General features: G+C 50.3%; 1 protein-coding gene across 1 annotated transcript; it reads left to right on the top strand.

Annotated features, from left to right (window-relative positions):
- The first annotated feature begins 5214 nt into the window (after positions 1–5214).
- On the top strand, positions 5215–6989 carry FOXE3 (forkhead box E3). The gene has a single exon (XM_034943904.3). It carries the CDS (start codon positions 5246–5248, stop codon positions 6209–6211), a length of 966 nt encoding a protein of 321 aa, XP_034799795.1. The 5' UTR covers positions 5215–5245; the 3' UTR covers positions 6212–6989.
- Positions 6990–18172: the final 11183 nt, after the last annotated feature.

Raw genomic sequence — 18172 nt, 5'->3', positions numbered from 1 at the left:
CAGTTACATAGCACTGATATGTACCAGGCAGTGTTCTAAGAACTTCACACATATAACTTGCGTAACTCTAAGAAAAACACTTCCTAAAAAGTCTTGCACATCCCAGAATGGACAATACACACTTGCCTTCAGATCTTGCACCCAAGGTTGTCTCCACCTGGTATTCAGCCATCAACCTTCCACCCATCTGATACATATTTATTACTCATCAACTTCTCCCAGTCACTATACTAAGTACCAGGGATCCAAAGTTGAGTGAGACATGGTATGTGCCCTCAGTGCATACAAAGTTAAATGGGGCAGACAGACACACGAAGGAACAATTATAACATGATAAGGTAAACGCAGTGATGGAGATGTTATGGAGCCACAGAGATTGAGCCCCTAATCCAGTCTGGGGCCTTCCTCACTTGGCTGTCTAGAGCTTTACCCCTTCTGGGATGCATTCCCCACTTAGCCAGACAGGGTGAGGTCTCTTCTTCCTGCAGTCCCTGCTCTACCCACACCATACACCAACGACCTTTTATGGGGGAAGTTCAGGGGCTGCTTCCTCCTGAGCACAGTGAAGGCAGAGAACAGTCTGACTCACCATAGGATCCAGCACCCAGGGCAGCCTGGACACAGATGACTGGAATTTGCTGAATGAAAGAGCATGAGGAATAAAGAATCACAAAGGGGGCATCCTCCTCCTGGGTTATTCCCTGATGCTCTCTCCAGAGTCAGGCCTGTACTTGCTACCTTTCCTGAGCCTGGCTCAGGCCCTCTGGAGTCAGACCCTGCTGGTAAGGATGGGGCTGTGGCTGTCATCCCTAGTTCAGGAGCAGCCTGGTCAGAAAAGGCCTTGCCAGAGCCCAGCCAGCGGGAAACTGCCTGCCTCGGGCTTCTGAGGAACAAGCAGTATCCTGGGCAGCTCTAGTTTTGGGCCTAAGAGGGAGGAAGCCCTGCAGCAGCCTTCAGGACCTCTGAGTGGCAAGAGATGGTGTTGGGGAATCTGAGATTTCCTTGGCTCCAGAGCCCCTTCTGCAGCCTCTGGGCTCGAGACTGGTGGAAGCTGTGATGGAGGGCTTTAGAAATAAATGACTCTGGGATGGCCTCAAACTAGAGGTGTTTGAGGAACATTCCAGGAAGCCTTCAGGAGCCTCAGGCTGGTCCCTTGGGCACTCACAGAGTTAACATGGCTCTTTCTTCTCAGAGCTCTGAAGGGCAATCATGAGGATGGGTATCTTGGGCCAAGGACCTGAAAGGGCTTTCTGCCTCAGCCTTGTCTCCTAGGCAGAGTGGTTGGGAAGCCCTGGCCCCTACCCCATGTTCCTTGCCTCAAGGTCTGTCTTGGCTAGTGGTGCCTTTGCAGAGCTGGGGCTGGGGGCAGGGAGTCTTGGGGGCTAGTGCTAACAGCTTTGGACAAGGGTGGGAATTTCCACTCCTATCTAGAGATTCATCGACGCTGTGTGCCCTGACCTGGGCCTTTGGCCTCCAAAGGGCAGTGGGAAGGCCGGCCCCAGGGCCAATCCCTGGCCATTAATCCCTCCTGCCAGCCCGAATATCCACCCAGTGTGGTCAGACAAAGGACTGCCCAGCCCAGCCACTGTGTTCCTCCCGCCCCAGGGGCTCCACTCAGACGCTGGGCCGCCTGGAATCCAGGCCCATGAGAAAGGGGCCGCCTTCACTGGCCATCTTATGCCCGGATGCTCAGCCGCATCACGTCCGGCCCAGGGCTTGTGAAAAGAGGGCCCAGCCACGCTGAAAACACGGATTAGCCCTTGGGCCGCCCCTTGACACTGGCCTGCTCGGCTCCAGCTCCGGGAAGCAGGCCCAATGGAGGGGGCCAGACAGGCATAAAGAACTGGAAAAGTCTGGGTTCTCACCCCTTTGGCCTAGTTCCCCACCCCCACCCTTCCCAGGATTAGCATAGCCAACCACACATTCAGTTTCATTTATTGAACATATACTATGTCCTAGGCTGTACACATTGACCAGAAAACTGAAAGTACAAGGAAACTGCATGTAGCTACGGGTGGTAATAAAAGCCACTTTTCCCTCAACCCCCTCACTGCCTGGAGGTGTGAGATGGAAGCTGTGGTGGGTGCTTTGGAGGGGCTCCATCACTAAGGGAAGGTGGGAAAGGTAGTGTATGAGACCTTGTCAGCTCTGGTCTGCACTTGAGTCTAGCTGCAGGATTATGTTGCACCTGCTTGAAAATATGCAGGTGCTGAAATAACTTCTCTGGCCCTGCCTCTCTCCTTCCCCTGGTTTAATACTGATTATGCCAATTGTGTAGTAGGAAAAGAAAGCACCTCTTGCTAAGTGCCATTGTGGGCCAGGCACTTTCATACCTGATCTCACTTGGCTCTCAAAATGCTGAGAGGGGGCTTCCATTATTCTGTTTGAGGAAACTGAGGCTCACTGAGGCTTAAATGAGAACTGGCCCCAGGTCACTCTGCTCTTGAAGCTAGATTTCCTGATGCTGCAGTGGCTTGTCTTGCCTTCTTCTTTGGTGAGCTGGGCATTGTGACTGCACTGTCTTGTGTTCCATATGGTCTACCTTCAGGCGGTAGAATGCAGGGTGGGGCCAGGTGCAGTGGCTCTTGCCTGTAATTCCAGCACTTTGGGAGGCCGAGGCAGGTGGATCACCTGAGGTCATGAGTTCAAGAGCAGCCTGGCCAACATGACGCAACTCCGTCTCTACTAAAAATACAAAAATTAGCTGGGCGTGGTGGCGGGCACCTGTAGTCCTAGCTACTTGGAGGCTGAGGCAGAAGAATCACTTGAACCTGGGAATTGGAGGTTGCAGTGAGCCAAGATAGCCCCACTGCACTCCAGCCTGGGTGACACAGGAAGACTATGTCTCAAAAAAAAAAAAAAAAAAAAAAAAAAGAATGCAGGGTGGGGAGGTTGAAGAGGCTTCTGAGGCAGGACCTGCTAGAATATAAACTGAGCTGACTCTTCATTGTTGTGGGTTAGGGATTGTCTGTAGATCTCCAAGTGTCATCTCCTTCCTCTCTGCTTCTGTAGCCCCTCTGGCCACCTCTATCATAACTGGCAGTTGTCTGTCTCTCCACCAGATTTCGAGTCTTCATCTCTGTCTTGCCTGGAGCACTTGCTAAGGGACTGGTCCAGAAGTACTCGGTGAGCAATGAAGGCTGAACTGAGGCCAGGAGAACTGAAGGAGGGATGGATCTGGGACCCATGTGGAATTGACGGGACTTGGCGCTTGCCTGAATGTGGAGAGTGAGTGGGGAGGAAGGAGCCCAAGATGATGATAACCACACTTTCATCTGGTGGTGGTCGGAAGGAAAGGGGAGAGGTCCATTTGCTGAGATATGGAATGCTGGAAGGAGAGCCGGCCAGGGCTGGAGGATGTACCGGGTAGAGGAAGAGATGCATTTCATTTAGGACATTTGGGTTTGAGATACCTTGAAATATCCATGTGGTTATGCCCAATGGGCACCTAGATATGCTGACCAGGAGGTGAGGAGAGAAGCTAAGAATCTACTTTGGCAGCTGAAGTTGTGGGAGCTGGAAATACTCTGATTATTTCTAATGTCTCAGCTCAGCCTTAAAGGATGGCATTCTTAGAAGAGTGGGGTGCTAGAGCTTTGAACTTCACATTTAATTCCAGCTCTACCACTTACTACTAGCTGTATGAAGTCAGGGAAACCACTTAACCTCTCAGAACCTTAGTTTCCTCATTTGCAAAACAGGAATAATAACAGTACTCACTTCACGGGGTGCCCAAACTTAAGTGCAATAATGTACATAAAGTGTTTACCAAATACAAAATGCTCAGTAATGGTGGCTGTGATGTCATCAGCTGAGACTGGAGCTGAGAGAGGGGCCCTTGAGCTCCATGCTTTGAGTTTGGATTTTGAACTGGATTTTGAGTTTGGAGTTTACAGGCCTGCTGTAACTAGCTTTGGTCACCTATACCTAGGGACACTCTATAGCATGGCTGGGGGACTAGGATGGGGCAAGTGAGATGCCCCAAATGTAAGGAGGCCCTGGCTCTCAAGTGCTGACTGCACTTGCAAGGCCCTGAGACTGAGCTCCCCTTAAACTCAGCACCTCAGTGGGCTCACTGTCCTTCCAGCCCTGCTCCACGTCCAAGTCCCTTGATCTGCCTGTCCCCAGGACAACCCACTTTAAGACAAGTCTCCTTCACCCTGTAGTTCCCTTGGAGCTGGGGATGGGTCTCCTGTCTCCTGGGAGAAGAAGTTTCCCAAAATAGGCTGGGTGCTGCATCCCCCTGGATGCCAGTTATGGGTGGAACTTCTCAGACTGAGTTTTTAACAAACACTGCCAAAGACCCCCCATCCCCAGTGAGATGTGAGTGTGGTGTTTCTGGGTCAGAAGGCGGCTTTTTCAGACCCCCAGTCTGTGGAAGCCTACATTTTGTACTGTGTGTGTGGGTGTATGTGTGTGTGTGTATGTGAAGAAAAGCTGTTTTCTTTAACAGGGGGGTGTGGAGAGGAGGCAGCCAGAAAGGCAGCTCCAAGTTGTGGATTTCCTGGGGGCTCTTCATTTAAAGCGGCCGCACCACTTTCCACGATTCTGTTTTTTCAGAGAATGCTCTCAAGGCCCGGAGGGAGGGCAAGACAGGGGTATGGGGGAGGGGGGTGGCAGAGAGGCAAGATGGTGACCCTGATCTGGAGCAGTCAAACATCCTCCCAGAGACAAAACCGGCCTGGCTCTGCCCTGCCCCGCTGCTTCATTACCTTGGCCCAGGTTCCCTAATGTCTGTGAGTGGGCCTGACACCTCCCCATCAGGATACTGAGGGCTGGCAAGGCGGCCTTCATCTCTGTCCCAGCTGGGGATGGAAGGCCAGGAGAAGGATGGGGGGACCGACTACTGGGAGGAGCAAAATGGGGAGGGGGCTGGGAGAGTGAATGGGTGGATTTGTGATTGGGAATGATCCAAAGGAGAGGGGGTAGAAGGAGGGGTGGAAAGGGAAGGGGACCGACCAAATACAGTGGGATAGGGCCAGGGGCTGATCTAACCGAGATGGGGAAGGGGTGAGTCTGGGTCTGGGAAAAACTGATCCAAAGGCAGAAAGGGAGGGGCGAAATGGAGGAGGGTACCGTGAACAGAGTAAGGGGGCTGGGAGAGGAAATTAGAGGGGAGGCGCTGGCCAGCAGGCAAGGCCTGAGCCCTCTCCCCCGGCGGTGGTTGGGGGGGGCCGTGTCCATATAAAGCGGGTTGGCGGCCCCTGCGGTCCCGGAGCCGCGCGGGCAGGGGCTGCCGCAGCCGATGGCGGGGCGCAGCGACATGGATCCGCCCGCCGCGTTCTCTGGCTTCCCTGCCCTGCCAGCGGTCGCGCCGTCGGGGCCGCCGCCGTCGCCGCTCGCAGGAGCCGAGCCAGGGCGGGAGCCAGAGGAGGCGGCGGCTGGCCGCGGAGAGGCGGCCCCCACGCCCGCGCCCGGCCCGGGGCGGCGGCGGCGGCGGCCCCTGCAGCGCGGGAAGCCGCCCTACTCGTACATCGCGCTCATCGCCATGGCTCTGGCGCACGCCCCGGGCCGCCGCCTCACGCTGGCCGCCATCTACCGCTTCATCACCGAGCGCTTTGCCTTCTACCGCGACAGCCCGCGCAAGTGGCAGAACAGCATCCGCCACAATCTCACGCTCAACGACTGCTTCGTCAAGGTGCCCCGCGAGCCGGGCAACCCGGGCAAGGGCAACTACTGGACGCTGGACCCCGCGGCCGCAGACATGTTCGACAACGGCAGCTTCCTGCGGCGCCGCAAGCGCTTCAAGCGCGCCGAGCTGCCCGCGCACGCGGCCGCGGCGCCGGGGCCGCCGCTCCCCTTCCCCTACGCGCCCTACGCGCCCGCGCCCGGCCCCGCGCTGCTGGCGCCGCCGCCTTCTGCCGGACCGGGCCCCTCGCCGCCCGCGCGTCTGTTCAGCGTCGACAGCCTGGTGAACCTGCAGCCGGAGCTAGCGGGGCTGGGCGCCCCCGAGCCGCCCTGCTGCGCCGCGCCCGACGCCGCAGCCGCCGCCTTCCCGCCCTGCGCTGCCGCCGCCTCCCCGCCACTCTACTCGCAGGTCCCCGACCGCCTGGTACTGCCCGCGACGCGCCCCGGCCCCGGCCCCGGCCCGCTGCCCGCTGAGCCCCTCCTGGCCTTGGCCGGGCCGGCAGCCGCTCTCGGCCCGCTCAGCCCTGGGGAGGCCTACCTGAGGCAGCCGGGCTTCGCGTCGGGGCTGGAGCGCTACCTGTGAGCCTGCGCCGCGCGGGCAGGCACCTGTGCGACCTGTGCCCCGGACCTGCGGCGCCGCCCTCGAGCGCCCCACCTCTGCCCCCCACCCTGGCTTGGAGCACACCCTGCGCCTCTCGTCGTGGCCTCCTGGACTCAAACTCCTGCTACATCCTTCTCCGTCCCCCATCCCTGGGGAGGCTCCCACCATCTCGCCACTGGACAGAAGCGTCCCCTTTGACCTGCCAGCCTCTCATTTCTTCTCCCTCCACTTGTGAGCGCCCCCAGCTTTGCGGCGCCCCCTACCCCAGCGCTGTCTGTGGGTCCCTTGCCCCGGAGCTGACTCGCCTCCAGTGAGTCCATACCCCAGGTTTCCTGGTGAGTTCCAAGCCTTTGGAAGCCAGATCTGTGATCCCAAGCCGCCTCCTCCACCGACTGTACTTCATCAACCTTCTCTCATGTTTTTCCGACACTTTAGAGGTCAGACTCCTGGGTTCATGACTTACTTGCTAGCGTCCCTTCATTTCCCCACAAGTTTGCCCCCCACCTCCACTTACCTGTCTGCCCTCAGCTTCTTCCTGGGAGAGAGCCCCCCTTTCACGTAGACACACCTGGCTGCCTTCTTCACGCCCTGAGGACATTTCTTGGAGATTTCAGACAGGCAGCACCAGGGCTCCTGACTGAAAGGGGAGTTGGTGGGCCTTTAGGTCTGCCCCACCCCCTGGAAAACTTAGGACTTATTGGGTTATTATTATTTTTAATTAAAGCTGGTTTAATTAAAAAGAAAGAAACTTTTTTCTGGACTTGGTGTGCTGGCTGGTGACTTGGGGGAGTGGTCTGGGGAGACGGGTGAGCTTTATTCTAGATCTTGGGTTGCCACATGGGGTGAACCTCCTTGTGAGACATCAATCAGAAGTTCATGAAATGGGATTAGGAAGTGATTCTCCAGCAGGATTAGTGGCTAACACAATTTTGTTTTAAAAAGGAAGTGATTCAGCCATAGCTGTCACATAGTAGGCCTAGTCAAATGCCATCTCCTGCATCTCAGCCCGGTAGAGACGAGATGGGCTGGGCATGTGTGTGTACACACTTGTGTGAATGTATCTGAGCAGCAGGTTGTCTGCTCTCTGGGATTATTCCCAGCTCCCATGGATAAAGGAGCACTGGCCGTTGATTCACTCCTCCAGTTAGTTAATGTGCTGAGCCTGTGCTAGGCACTGGGGAAATATTACTGAATGAATGGGCAAAATCCCTGCCTCATGGAGGTTGTGGGCCAGTGGGAAGAGTCATTAATCCAACCATCAACGCTCAGAGAAATAAGATAAGTGCTCTACAGCCTTGCACTCAAAGTGTGGTCCACAGACCTACAACATCACCTGGGAGCTTGTTAGAAATGCAGAATCTGGCAGGACGTGCTGGCTCATGCCTGTAGTCCCAGCATTTTGGGAGGCCAAGGCAGGAGGATCGGTTGAGGCCAGGAGTTTGGGATCAGCCTGGCCTAACGTAGTGAGACCTCATTTAAGTAAATAAATAGAAATGCAGGATCTTGGCCCCACTCAGACTCACTGAATCATCAGATTCTGCATTTTAGCAAAATTCCCAGGTGACTAGTATGCATAGTATTCTAGAGGAAAGGCGCTGGCCTCAGGCAAGGGGCTCAGCCTAAAAGATTACGCTCTCTACTATAAAGATTGAGGCCAGGTCACAGAACCACACCCCACCCACTCTGAACTTCCAGGCACTGCACCATTGGCTATGCCCCCTGTCTTACCTCCCCTGCTGGATTGTAAGATAGGGCAGAAGGGATCTGAGCTGATCCCTGACTGTCCCCAGCACCAAGGACAGGGTAGCACTGAGCAGAGACTCTGAGGTGTGAGGGAGGGAGTTGGCCTTTGACCCTGTCCTGCTGTCTGGTGCTGACCCAAATGCTAAGCATCAGGCTTTTTCAAGCTCCCCCACCCCAGGGCTCCCAGTCTAGTTGAGCCTGAATTAGGGGTAGGAGAAGATGGGGGAGGTAGTCCCCCATCTTGAACCCAGGGTGAGTGTGATTTGCGTGCAGGACGTGCAGGATGTGCCTCTCTTGGATACCAGAGTTTGAAGCTCTGGGGTGGTGATGGAAGATGAGGGTGGACAATGGGCCGCCCATAGAGGAGAAAGTATGAAAATCTGAGAAGGCCAGGAAGGCCCTCTTTGAGGGGAGGGCAGTAGGTTTACACAGTATGGTAGGAAGTGACCTGGATAGACCCCCTCCACCAGCTATTAGCCCCTTTGAGCAAGGGTCAGATCTGATTTGCCTGATGCACAGCAGTCCTTCACTTAACATATTTTGACTGCTCGAGGGCATGAATCCCTGCTGTCTGATACTGTGCCTGACTTACAGAATAATGACTGAGTGGACAGTACTTTGACTTTGGCACCTTCTTATCCACTGGCAATCCTCATAGTGACCTATAGAAAGAGTGAAAGAGGTGAAGGTGGAGGCTATTTCCCAACTTCTAAGTTTAGTAAACTGCCCCTCCCTAGGCCCAGCAGGTAGCAAAAGATCCGGCCCTCGGTTCTCTAGGAAGTCGAGCTCCGTAAAGATCAAAATGCAAACTTGCTTTTGCTCCAAACGGTATTATAGCCCCTCCTCCTGCCTCAGAGCCTCTGTTGATAAATTCTTTCCTAGTCTAAGAAATCCCAGGGAAGGAAAGGACTCTTCTCGCTCTCCTGAAGCCAGGAACTGCTTCCTGAGCTCTGAATTCAATTCTTGCTACTACCCTGCAGGTCTCGGTCCCAGGATCTTGGAACACTTCGAGGACAGGTAGAAAATATCTGTAGGGAAATACTAGGAGGGTCACCCTTGAACTGGAAAATCAGATTTTTATTTTTTAAATGCTTCCTTAATTTTCCTTTATTCAGGCTGGGCATGGTGGCTCATGCCTGTGATCCCAGCACTTTGGTAGGCCGAGGTGGGTGGATCACCTGAAGTCAGGAGTTTGAGACCAGCCTGGTAAAATACATGGTAAAACCCTGTCTCAACTAAAAATACAAAAAGTAGCTGGGTGTGGTGGCGCATGCCTGTAATCCCAGCTACTTGGGAGGCTGAAGCAGGAGAATTGCTTGAACCCGGGAGGCGGAGGTTGCAGTGAGCCAAGATCATGCCACTGCACTCCAGCCTGGGCGACACAACGAGACTGTCTCAAAAAAAAAAAAATCGAAAGCAGCACATAATTTGACAAGTCAAGTAGCAATCATAGGCTTATAGTGGTATCTTGCACCACTCTCAGGATCTCTGCTTTGTTCCATACAAAAATCCGCTTTCAATTCATATTTCTCTTGAAATATACTTCCATATTTCCATGCTTCTACTCATCTCTCTTGAAACAGTAACGATTAACTTCCTATTATGATAGATGAACATTTACCTCTAAAATCTCTTATCTCCTTCCATTCCCCCTCAAATTACCAACTTTCGTTTAAAGTTTTAGCATTTACATTGTTACTATGTAAATATTGTTCTGTGATAAGCTACTAGTGTACTACAATTATAATTCCTTTTGTGTGTGTGTGCAACCTTTTATTTTACCAGGACTTAATAATGCCTTATTTTTTCATTTGTTCAACTTCCTTTGCACCTACAAAGGTACAAAGCTAAATCTATGGGAAGCTAAATCTTCCCATACCTTCCAGTAACACTGTGGTACAGCTTTTCATGAGGTGAGGTCAAACTTACCAGGAAACCTATAATTGCTTTTGGTGGTTGTGCTTTTCCCTTCCTGGGGCATCTCTCCCAGAACCCTCCAACCTTCGGCTCATCTGGACTGATGGTGCTCCAGGTCGGCTGAACAGAGCTGGATCTGGAAATTCCCTTCACCATTACCTTGGGAATTCTATGTCCTGTTTTGGATCTTCTACTTCCTGATATCCCTATTTTCCCTTTTTTCTTAGTTTATTCCCTTTTTTCAGTCGAGGTAAAATTTTTTGGAAACTTTGCACATCTGAAATTGTTTTAGCATGAGAAGCTAAGCAGGCATTTGACAATGAAATATTTGCGTCAATGCTGTGCTTCTCTGTAGACCTTTTTTTTTTGGAGGGAATCAGAGAATGGGAGATATTTTCTCAGCTTAGTATGCTTTACCTGTAGGGAAGCAGGGAAGGTGGTGGAGTATTATGGAAATGAGGGGTTAAGAGTTTTGGCAGGAGGACAGGGCAGGAGAACTCTGGAGATTTCCTTATAGGAGAAGGAAACCTGAGAGGAGAAGCCCTGAGAGGGGTGACTTCCTGACTTAGAGGGAATTGGAACACAGGGAGGGTAGCTTTGGGCCCAGGATGGTGCTGAGCTGGTTTGAGGGCCTCCTGGATCCATTTAAGAAGGAAGCCAACATTACCCTGGCACATGGAAAATTGAGTACATAGGAAAGTGACACCCTTGGCAGTGACACTGGCAAACATGGTAACAGAGAGGCTCCTTCAAGAGAGCCCTCCACTGTAGTGACTGGATTGGTTTTGAGCCCAAGTGTATTACCTCTCTGGGAGATCCTAGAAGTATGGGGGTGAGGGGATTTTGCACGATACAGGTTATTGTGGTTTACTTTTAAAGGGAAAGAATTCTGTGGACTTCCAGTACTGACTTTAATTTTTTTATTATAATGTCAGTATTTGCAGGTATAAATTCCTTAGACTTGTATTTCTTATGTGATTGTTAAAATTGTTTATAAATTAAATTCAAACAATGAAATAAAAATTCAAGTGCATAACATTAGTCAAATGTAAAAGAATATATTGTGGCTGGGCGCGGTAGCTGACGCCTGTAATCCCCAGCACTTTGGGAGGCTGAGGTGGGCGCATCATGAGGTCAGGAGATCGAGACCATCCTGGCTAACATGGTGAAACCCCATCTCTACTAAAAATACAAAAAATTAGCCAGGTGTGGTGGCACCCGCCTGTAGTCCTAGCTACTCGGGAGGCTGAGGCGGAGGAATCGCTTGAACCCAGGAGGCGAAGGTTGCAGTGAGCCTAGATCATGCCACTGCCCTCCAGCCTGGCGACAGAGTGAGACTCCATCTACAAAACAAAACAAAAACTATATATATATATAGTTTTGCTGAGACTACATCACTTGCTCCGTGAATGTGGCTCTGACTTCTCCATAGCAGGTTTTCTGGGTTTGTCATTCCTCGGGCCATGTGATGACTAAAGTCACCATTTTTAATTTTATTGATTGATTGATTAAGACAGGGTCTCACTCTGTCACCCAGGGTGGAGTGCAGTGGTGCAGTTATACCACACTGCAGCCTTGACCTCCTGGGTTCAATCGATCCTCCCGCCTCAGCCTCTCGAGTAGCTGAGACTACAGGCTTGCACCACCATGCCTGGCTAACACCATTTTTTTCTTTTGAATGAACTGCAGGCATTCCTTCATGTAGCAGGCCATGATACCAACGGGCCCAAATACAGCATATATGTATAAAATCTACATTTTTTTTTGCCTCATCTCAAGATTAAAGTAGCACTACCTGATAATAAATGGAAATAAAGACTTCAAGTATTAGGTATCTCTTACAAGGAAGTCATCTAAGTGATCCAGAATATGCTTATATGAATGTGCTTATTATAGCGAAAAAAACCAACATTCAAAAAGTTTTATAAATTCCCACATGAATAAGAATATATTCTTGGGCCAGGTGCGGTGGCTCACACCTGTAATCCCAGCACTTTGGCCGAGGCGGGCGGATCACCTGAGGTCGGGAGTTCGAGACCAGCCTAACCAACATGGAGAAACCCCATCTCAACTAAAAGTACGAATTAGCCGGGCATAGTGGTGCATGCCTGTAATCCCAGCTACTCGGGAGCTTGAGGCAGGAGAATCGCTTGAACCCAGGAGGCGGAGGTTGCGGTGAGCCAAGATTGCACCATTGCACTCCAGTCTGGGCAGCAAGAATAAAATTCTGTCTCAAAAAAAAAAAAAAAGTATATATTCTTGGACCATACTTCAAACTAAGCAATTAAACATTTAAAAACATTTATCTAAATAAATAACTCTTTGGTTAGAAGAAAGTTGCCATTACAGACTATTTATAAATTAATAAAGGTAAGAACAGTACATATTAAAATCTAAAGGATGTAGTCAAACTTGTGCTCAGAGGAAATTTCATAGCCCTAAATATGTCACGGACACAGAGTTAGAGGGGCCCTGGGGTGGGGTAGGGAGACCAGTTACAAGGCTACTGCAGCATCCAGGCAGGAAAGGGTGGTGGTTTGGTAGAGGTGGAGGTGCAAGTGGAAAAAAGTAGATATGCAAAGCTATATAGAAAGAATCAGCCATTGGCTAACATCATCCTAATCTACCAAGGCCAAACGCTTTCCCATTTAATCATAGCCTCAGGCCAACCCTGAAAGCTTGGAGTGGTCATTTTGCTGGTAGTCACCGCTGGTCTGGCTTGCCTAATTTAAAGAGTAACTAATTTCAGTACACCTATTAGCCCAGAAGGAACAGACAACATTGTCAGAGATGGTTCCTCCACTGCTCCCACCAGAGGGCACCTAGGTTAGCTGTTTTTTTCCTGTGAATTCTGTCAAACCATTGAGGAACCTATTTCTCTAGTTACATAAATTGCTCCAGAACACAGAAAAAATGGAAGTCATCCCAATTCTACGGACTATGTTATCTAATTATGTTATCAAAACCTGATAAAGGAATACACAAAATATAGCCTAATCTCACATATGAAAGATGATGCAAAACTTGTCAGCAATATATCAGCAAATTAAACTTAGTAATGTATTACAAAAAAATATGCAATCGTGCAGTTTATTCCTGGAATGCAAAGATGGCATTCTTAGAATTATTTGCTCCCCATTGTAGGAACTGTGCATCATCACCTTTATAGATGATGAAAATCAGGCTCAGAAAGGTTAAGTGACTTACCCAGGTCAAGCTGCAAAGTGACTGATCCAGGACTTGCTTCCAGGTCTGCCTGGCTTCAAAGTCATTCTCCTTTCTCTCAGGAAGAAACAAGTGGAGGTGGAAACTTGGATGAAAAGCCCCAGGCACCAATAAAATTATTCAGTTCACCCTAATATCCTCCTCCCCTACACCCGCACCCACTGTCCCGATCTTGAAAAGAGCCTTTCCAGCCGTGATGACAGGTCTTTGGTTTCCTCTTTTTTTGTCTGTCTTCCACTCCCCACACCCTTTCCACACCCGAATACTCCCCTCTCTCCCCTTTCCCTCTTTCTAATCTCCTTTCTCCCATCAATTTTTGGAGATAAAAGCGCCACCTATTGGCCACCTCGTGTGCACCCGATTTGAGCAGGAAATCACTGGAATGAAGTCAGATCCATTTGGATGCTATTTTGGGCTGGCAGGAGCCCCTGGTGGCTGAAAGGCACTTGCTCCAGCAGGGAAACCAATTGTTTGGTGCAGAAGAGGAAAACTAGCTGCAGTTCCCACCTCCTCTAGAAAACCCTCCCAGATCTTTCACCCTCCCCACTTCCTCTTGACAGGCTTTGGTAGTTGCTCCACTGCAAATGGAATTGGAATGGGTGTGAGGTTGGTGGCCCTAGGTGCAGACAATTTATCTACTCTGTAAGAGGGAGACAGAGGAAAGGGGGCTGGGCTGGAGGCAGAAAACCTGGGGTCTAGTCTCAGGTCAAACACTTAGGCAAGTCCTTTCCTTTCTCTGCACTTCATAGCAATTACTGCCTCTCCCCAAGTCCCTTGATTGTGCCAGGTCCTGTGCTCTTTCCCAGCTGAGGACTCAGAGATGTATCAGACACTGTCCCTGCTCAGAGAGCTCAAATATTGGCAGATGACAATATAGTATGTAGAATGCTTTATGAGATGAGGGGTTGCTAGGTCTCCTTGGTCACTCACCAATTCCAGCCTCTATCCTGACTCAGCCTCAGTCTACCTCAAAATAGAGAATGTGCCCGATCCTCTCTGTCTGGGTAGGGATGGCCTTTGTGACTGCTAAAGCATTGTGATGATGGGTGAGGATTTTCTACCCTGCCTGACTGGGGCTTCCCAGACAGCGCCTGTGTCTTCTCTGTTCCACTATGTCCCTCACTGGGCAGCCTGGCCAGAGCTGGGCATACTGCAGCTTTGGTTTGAACTGCCCTTATTGGAGGCTGGACTTGGGGTTTAGGGAGTTGATGAGACTTAGAGACAAGAGGCCTGGACCCTGCTTGAGGGAGACACAGGTCCCACCCTGGGCATCAGTCTGTCTCCCTTGAGTTATGAAGGGGCTGGGGTTTTGTGGGCTTCACAAAGGAATGCTTCCTGAAGGTGGTGGGTTGGAGTTCTGAAAGGAGGGAGGGGAGGGCCTGCTGCTCCTGTTCCTGTGAAATCCCTTCTTCCTCTATCCATCCTAACCCCTGTCCAGCTGGCAGACTTTCAAAGTAACTTAGATGGGACGAACAGAGGGAGGGAGCCAAAGACAGAGGGATGGGAACAGAACAGGAAGGAGGAAAGGCAGAAAATCTGGGGTCCTAGCTAGCAGACTCAACTGCTTCCCTGTCTGATGGGCAGGCAGATGATACTCACAGGCACCTCACATGTCTGGCTTCATGTCCCTTGCTTTCAACATTCATAGCCACCAACCATATTTTCAAGTTGGAGCCCATAAAAAGTGTTCAGCCCATAGTAATGGTTTTTATTCTTATGTTCTGCACACTCAGTCTTAGTTATTGAAATAATCCAACTGTTTCTTTTAAAGTTTTTATTTAATTGTTGAATAAGTAATACATTCACTTCACTTTACAAATATAAAAAAGTCATCCATGAAGTCTCCCATTTGTTTCCAATTTGCCCTAGTGTATAATCAGTTACTAGATTTTTATTCATCCTTCTAGATATTTTTGTTTCATACGTAAACCAATACAAGTATACATTATTTTCTCCTTGAAAAACACAATTGGATGCATGTTTACACTGTTCTATATATCTTGAAATTTTTTTTTCACTCAACAATGTATCTTGGCTGGGTGCAGTGGCTCATGCATGCAATCCCAGCACTTTGGGAGGCCAAGGTGGGTGGATCACTTGAGGTCAGGAGTTCGAAACCAGACTGGCCAACATGGTGAAACCCTGTCTCTGCAAAAAATACAAAATTAGCCAGGTGTGGTGGCACTTGCCTGTAATCCCATTACTCGGGAGGCTGAGGCAGAAGAATCGCTTGAACCCGGGAGGTGGAGGTTGTAGTGAGCCAAGATCACATCACTGCACTCCATCCTGGGAGACAGAGCGAGACTCCATCTCAAAAACAAAAACAAACAACAAACAAACAACGTATCTTGGTGCTTTCTCCAGCTGAGTACATAAAGAACTTCTATATTCTACTTTTACAGTATACTGGTCCCTTTTTCAGATGTTTCATTATTTGCTTAACCTGTCCTTGATAGACATTTATGTTGTTTCCAACCTTTTGACATTCCGAACAGCACCACAATGTGACTTTGTACATATGTCATACCATATGTGTGCAGGTACACCAGCAGGAGAAATCCGTGGAAGTGGATTTCCATGCAGCCTTTGTCAAGGCACTATGTCCCCTGTGTGGTCACACTGGCTCCTTTCAACAGCAGTCCCCTTTTATTTCTCAAAGGGACCCTTGGTGACCACAGTCAGATTTTCACCTTCTCAAACCCGACTGCCTTCTTCTCCAGGGCCTTTCCATCAGTCTGCCACCAGTCCCTTCACAAGGTATCCTGGCCTCTGGATTTGGGAAGCATGGGTACTTGCCATGCCCACCCTGGGGTGTGCTGTGCCGTGGCTGTCAATCCATTCAGGGTGGTGGCTCCTTTTCCTTTTTAGCCCCCAAATCCTGGGCATCCATGGCAGGTATAGGGAACCAGCTTTTCGGACCTCCACCATTCAGGCCTCCAGGCTTCCTGCCAAATGGTGCTGTCTCCCCATCTGGGTCCCCAGTTGTGACTCCTTTCTTCTGACCATAGGATAATGCTGCAAGATCTGCTCCACAACTGTTTCAGATTTCCCATTTCATTGCCTCTAGTCCCCCAGATATGAGTGGCCCCAACTTTGAAGGAAGGTGTGGATGAGGAAAGATCACACAGAGCCCCTGTGAGAGGTGTTCATGTAACTAATGGGGAGTCAAATTTCAAGGCTGGAAATGAGGCCCTTGGCAGACTGGGAACCTCTGGGTTGCCCAGGCCTGTGATGTCAGCTCATGTAGCAGTTGTCACCATTTTGGGCTGACCTAGGCAGAGGATGAGGAGTAGCCTGTTCCAGCAGACCTTGAGGGGGCTGGGCAGGGCAAGGCCAGGCAGTAACATGATGATTATTGTTGTGATAGGTATGGCACAGTAGTTAAGAGCCCTGATTCTAGACCCAGATTGTCTGTGATGGAGATACACTTCTCATATGTTGGATGAGGAAACTGAGGCCTTAGAAGAGGCAGGGGCATGCTTGAGGTCACATAGGAAGTCAGGGAGAAGACAGAGAGTAGGGCCCAGGCCTCTTGGCTCAGGCCCCACTGTTCCTCTGCAGTTGCAGGAACAAACCAGTGGGTAATGCATTTTCATGGCAGGATGGAGGTGTCCCTGAACATGTCAAGGTTGGAGAGGAGGGCAAGGCACCTCACTGAGACATCCTGATCCATGACGGGCTCCAGCTAGAGCACTAGGTCTCAGGAGTCCCCATGAGGTAGCAGGGTAAGAAATTTCCCTAGTCCGTTTCCAACCCAGCTATCTGGATGCTTTACAAATGAGGAAATGCAGGCTTACAGAGATTATTTGTCTGAGACTAATAAGTGGTAAGAGCGTAATTTGAACCCAGCTCTAAGACCTGAACTCTTCTTGCTACACCTGGGTGCCTCTATGATTCATACTCAGTGATTACCCAGCCTCCACTCTAGCACTTCCAGTGACAAGGAACTCAGAGCCACCGAGGTAATCTACTACATCTCAGAGACAGCCCTGTTAGAATGTTCTCCTTGCATGGAGACACAGAAAGTGAGGCTTTTTACCCCTTTCTGGCTCTCTTTTGCCTTGGTCTCTCTGCCCCAGATGAGCCCTGTGGAGATTGGGAGATGCTGGCTGTGTTAAGCCTTTATTCTCCAGGCTAATTACCTCAGACCTTTCTTTCGTGTTTATAGGACATTTTCTCAAACTTTCGTGCGTTAAGCAGGGTTAGGTTCAGTTGTGAATGACAGACTGGCCCCCCCAATCCCACATCAGTGGTCTAAACAAGACCAAAGTTTATTTCTCTTTTACATAACAGTCAGTGCAGGCAGTTCAGGGTGGTATGGCAGTTCAGTGGTCTCAGAGACCCAGGATTCTTCCCTTTTGTGGCTAGGCTATTTGTGAAATTCAACTCAACTAGCAGAAATCCACCTCAACCTAGCTTAGCAAAAGGGGAGATTTCTTTCTTTTTGAATGTCTGGAAAGTCTAGGGGTTCCAGTTTCAGGCAGAGCTGGATCCAGGGACTCAAACACTATTTTTAAGTCTCTTTCTCTCTTTAGGCTGTTTTCCTCTGTGTGTGGGCTTTGATGTCAAACAGCACTCTCCATGTGGCAGGGAGATGGCTTCTGACAGCTAAGCCTGTGTCCTTGTCTTCTGATCCAAAAGGAGAGGTGCTCCTCCCAGAGTCCCAGAGTGCCAGTCCCATGGTCTACATAGTCCCAAATCTCAGAGTCCATATGTCAAATCATGTAGAAGGGGTGACTGGCTACTTAGGTCACTTACCACTGCCTGGACCAATCACTGGGCCTTGAACTTGCAATGGTATGTATGACCCAGTTGGTTGCCTGTCTGCTCCTGGGGAGTAATTGTGAGGGGAACAAATTGGATAGCCCCGTCAGGACCACATGGAACACAGGAGGGAAGGTTTCCTTCAACAGAGGGCCGAGACATGCAAAAACTGTAAGCATGTTCAGCTCATCATGCCAGGGAAACTGCGTTTTGTCTTACAAGCAATGTGGAGCCCCTGGAAGACTTTGGCAGGGCTCAGTCTGGAAGCTGGTTTGATTTGTCACAACCATTTTA

This window comes from Pan paniscus, chromosome 1 (assembly GCF_029289425.2).
Source record: "Pan paniscus chromosome 1, NHGRI_mPanPan1-v2.0_pri, whole genome shotgun sequence".
Classification (NCBI taxonomy): domain Eukaryota; kingdom Metazoa; phylum Chordata; class Mammalia; order Primates; family Hominidae; genus Pan; species Pan paniscus.
The sequence above is the reverse complement of the archived record's forward strand: the minus strand, read 5'-3'. Positions and strand labels throughout refer to the sequence as shown.

What these genes read in the sequence shown, in the direction of transcription:
- FOXE3 (XM_034943904.3), top strand. Translation starts at nt 5,246, where the DNA reads ATGGCGGGGCGCAGCGACATGGATCCGCCCGCCGCGTTCTCTGGCTTC.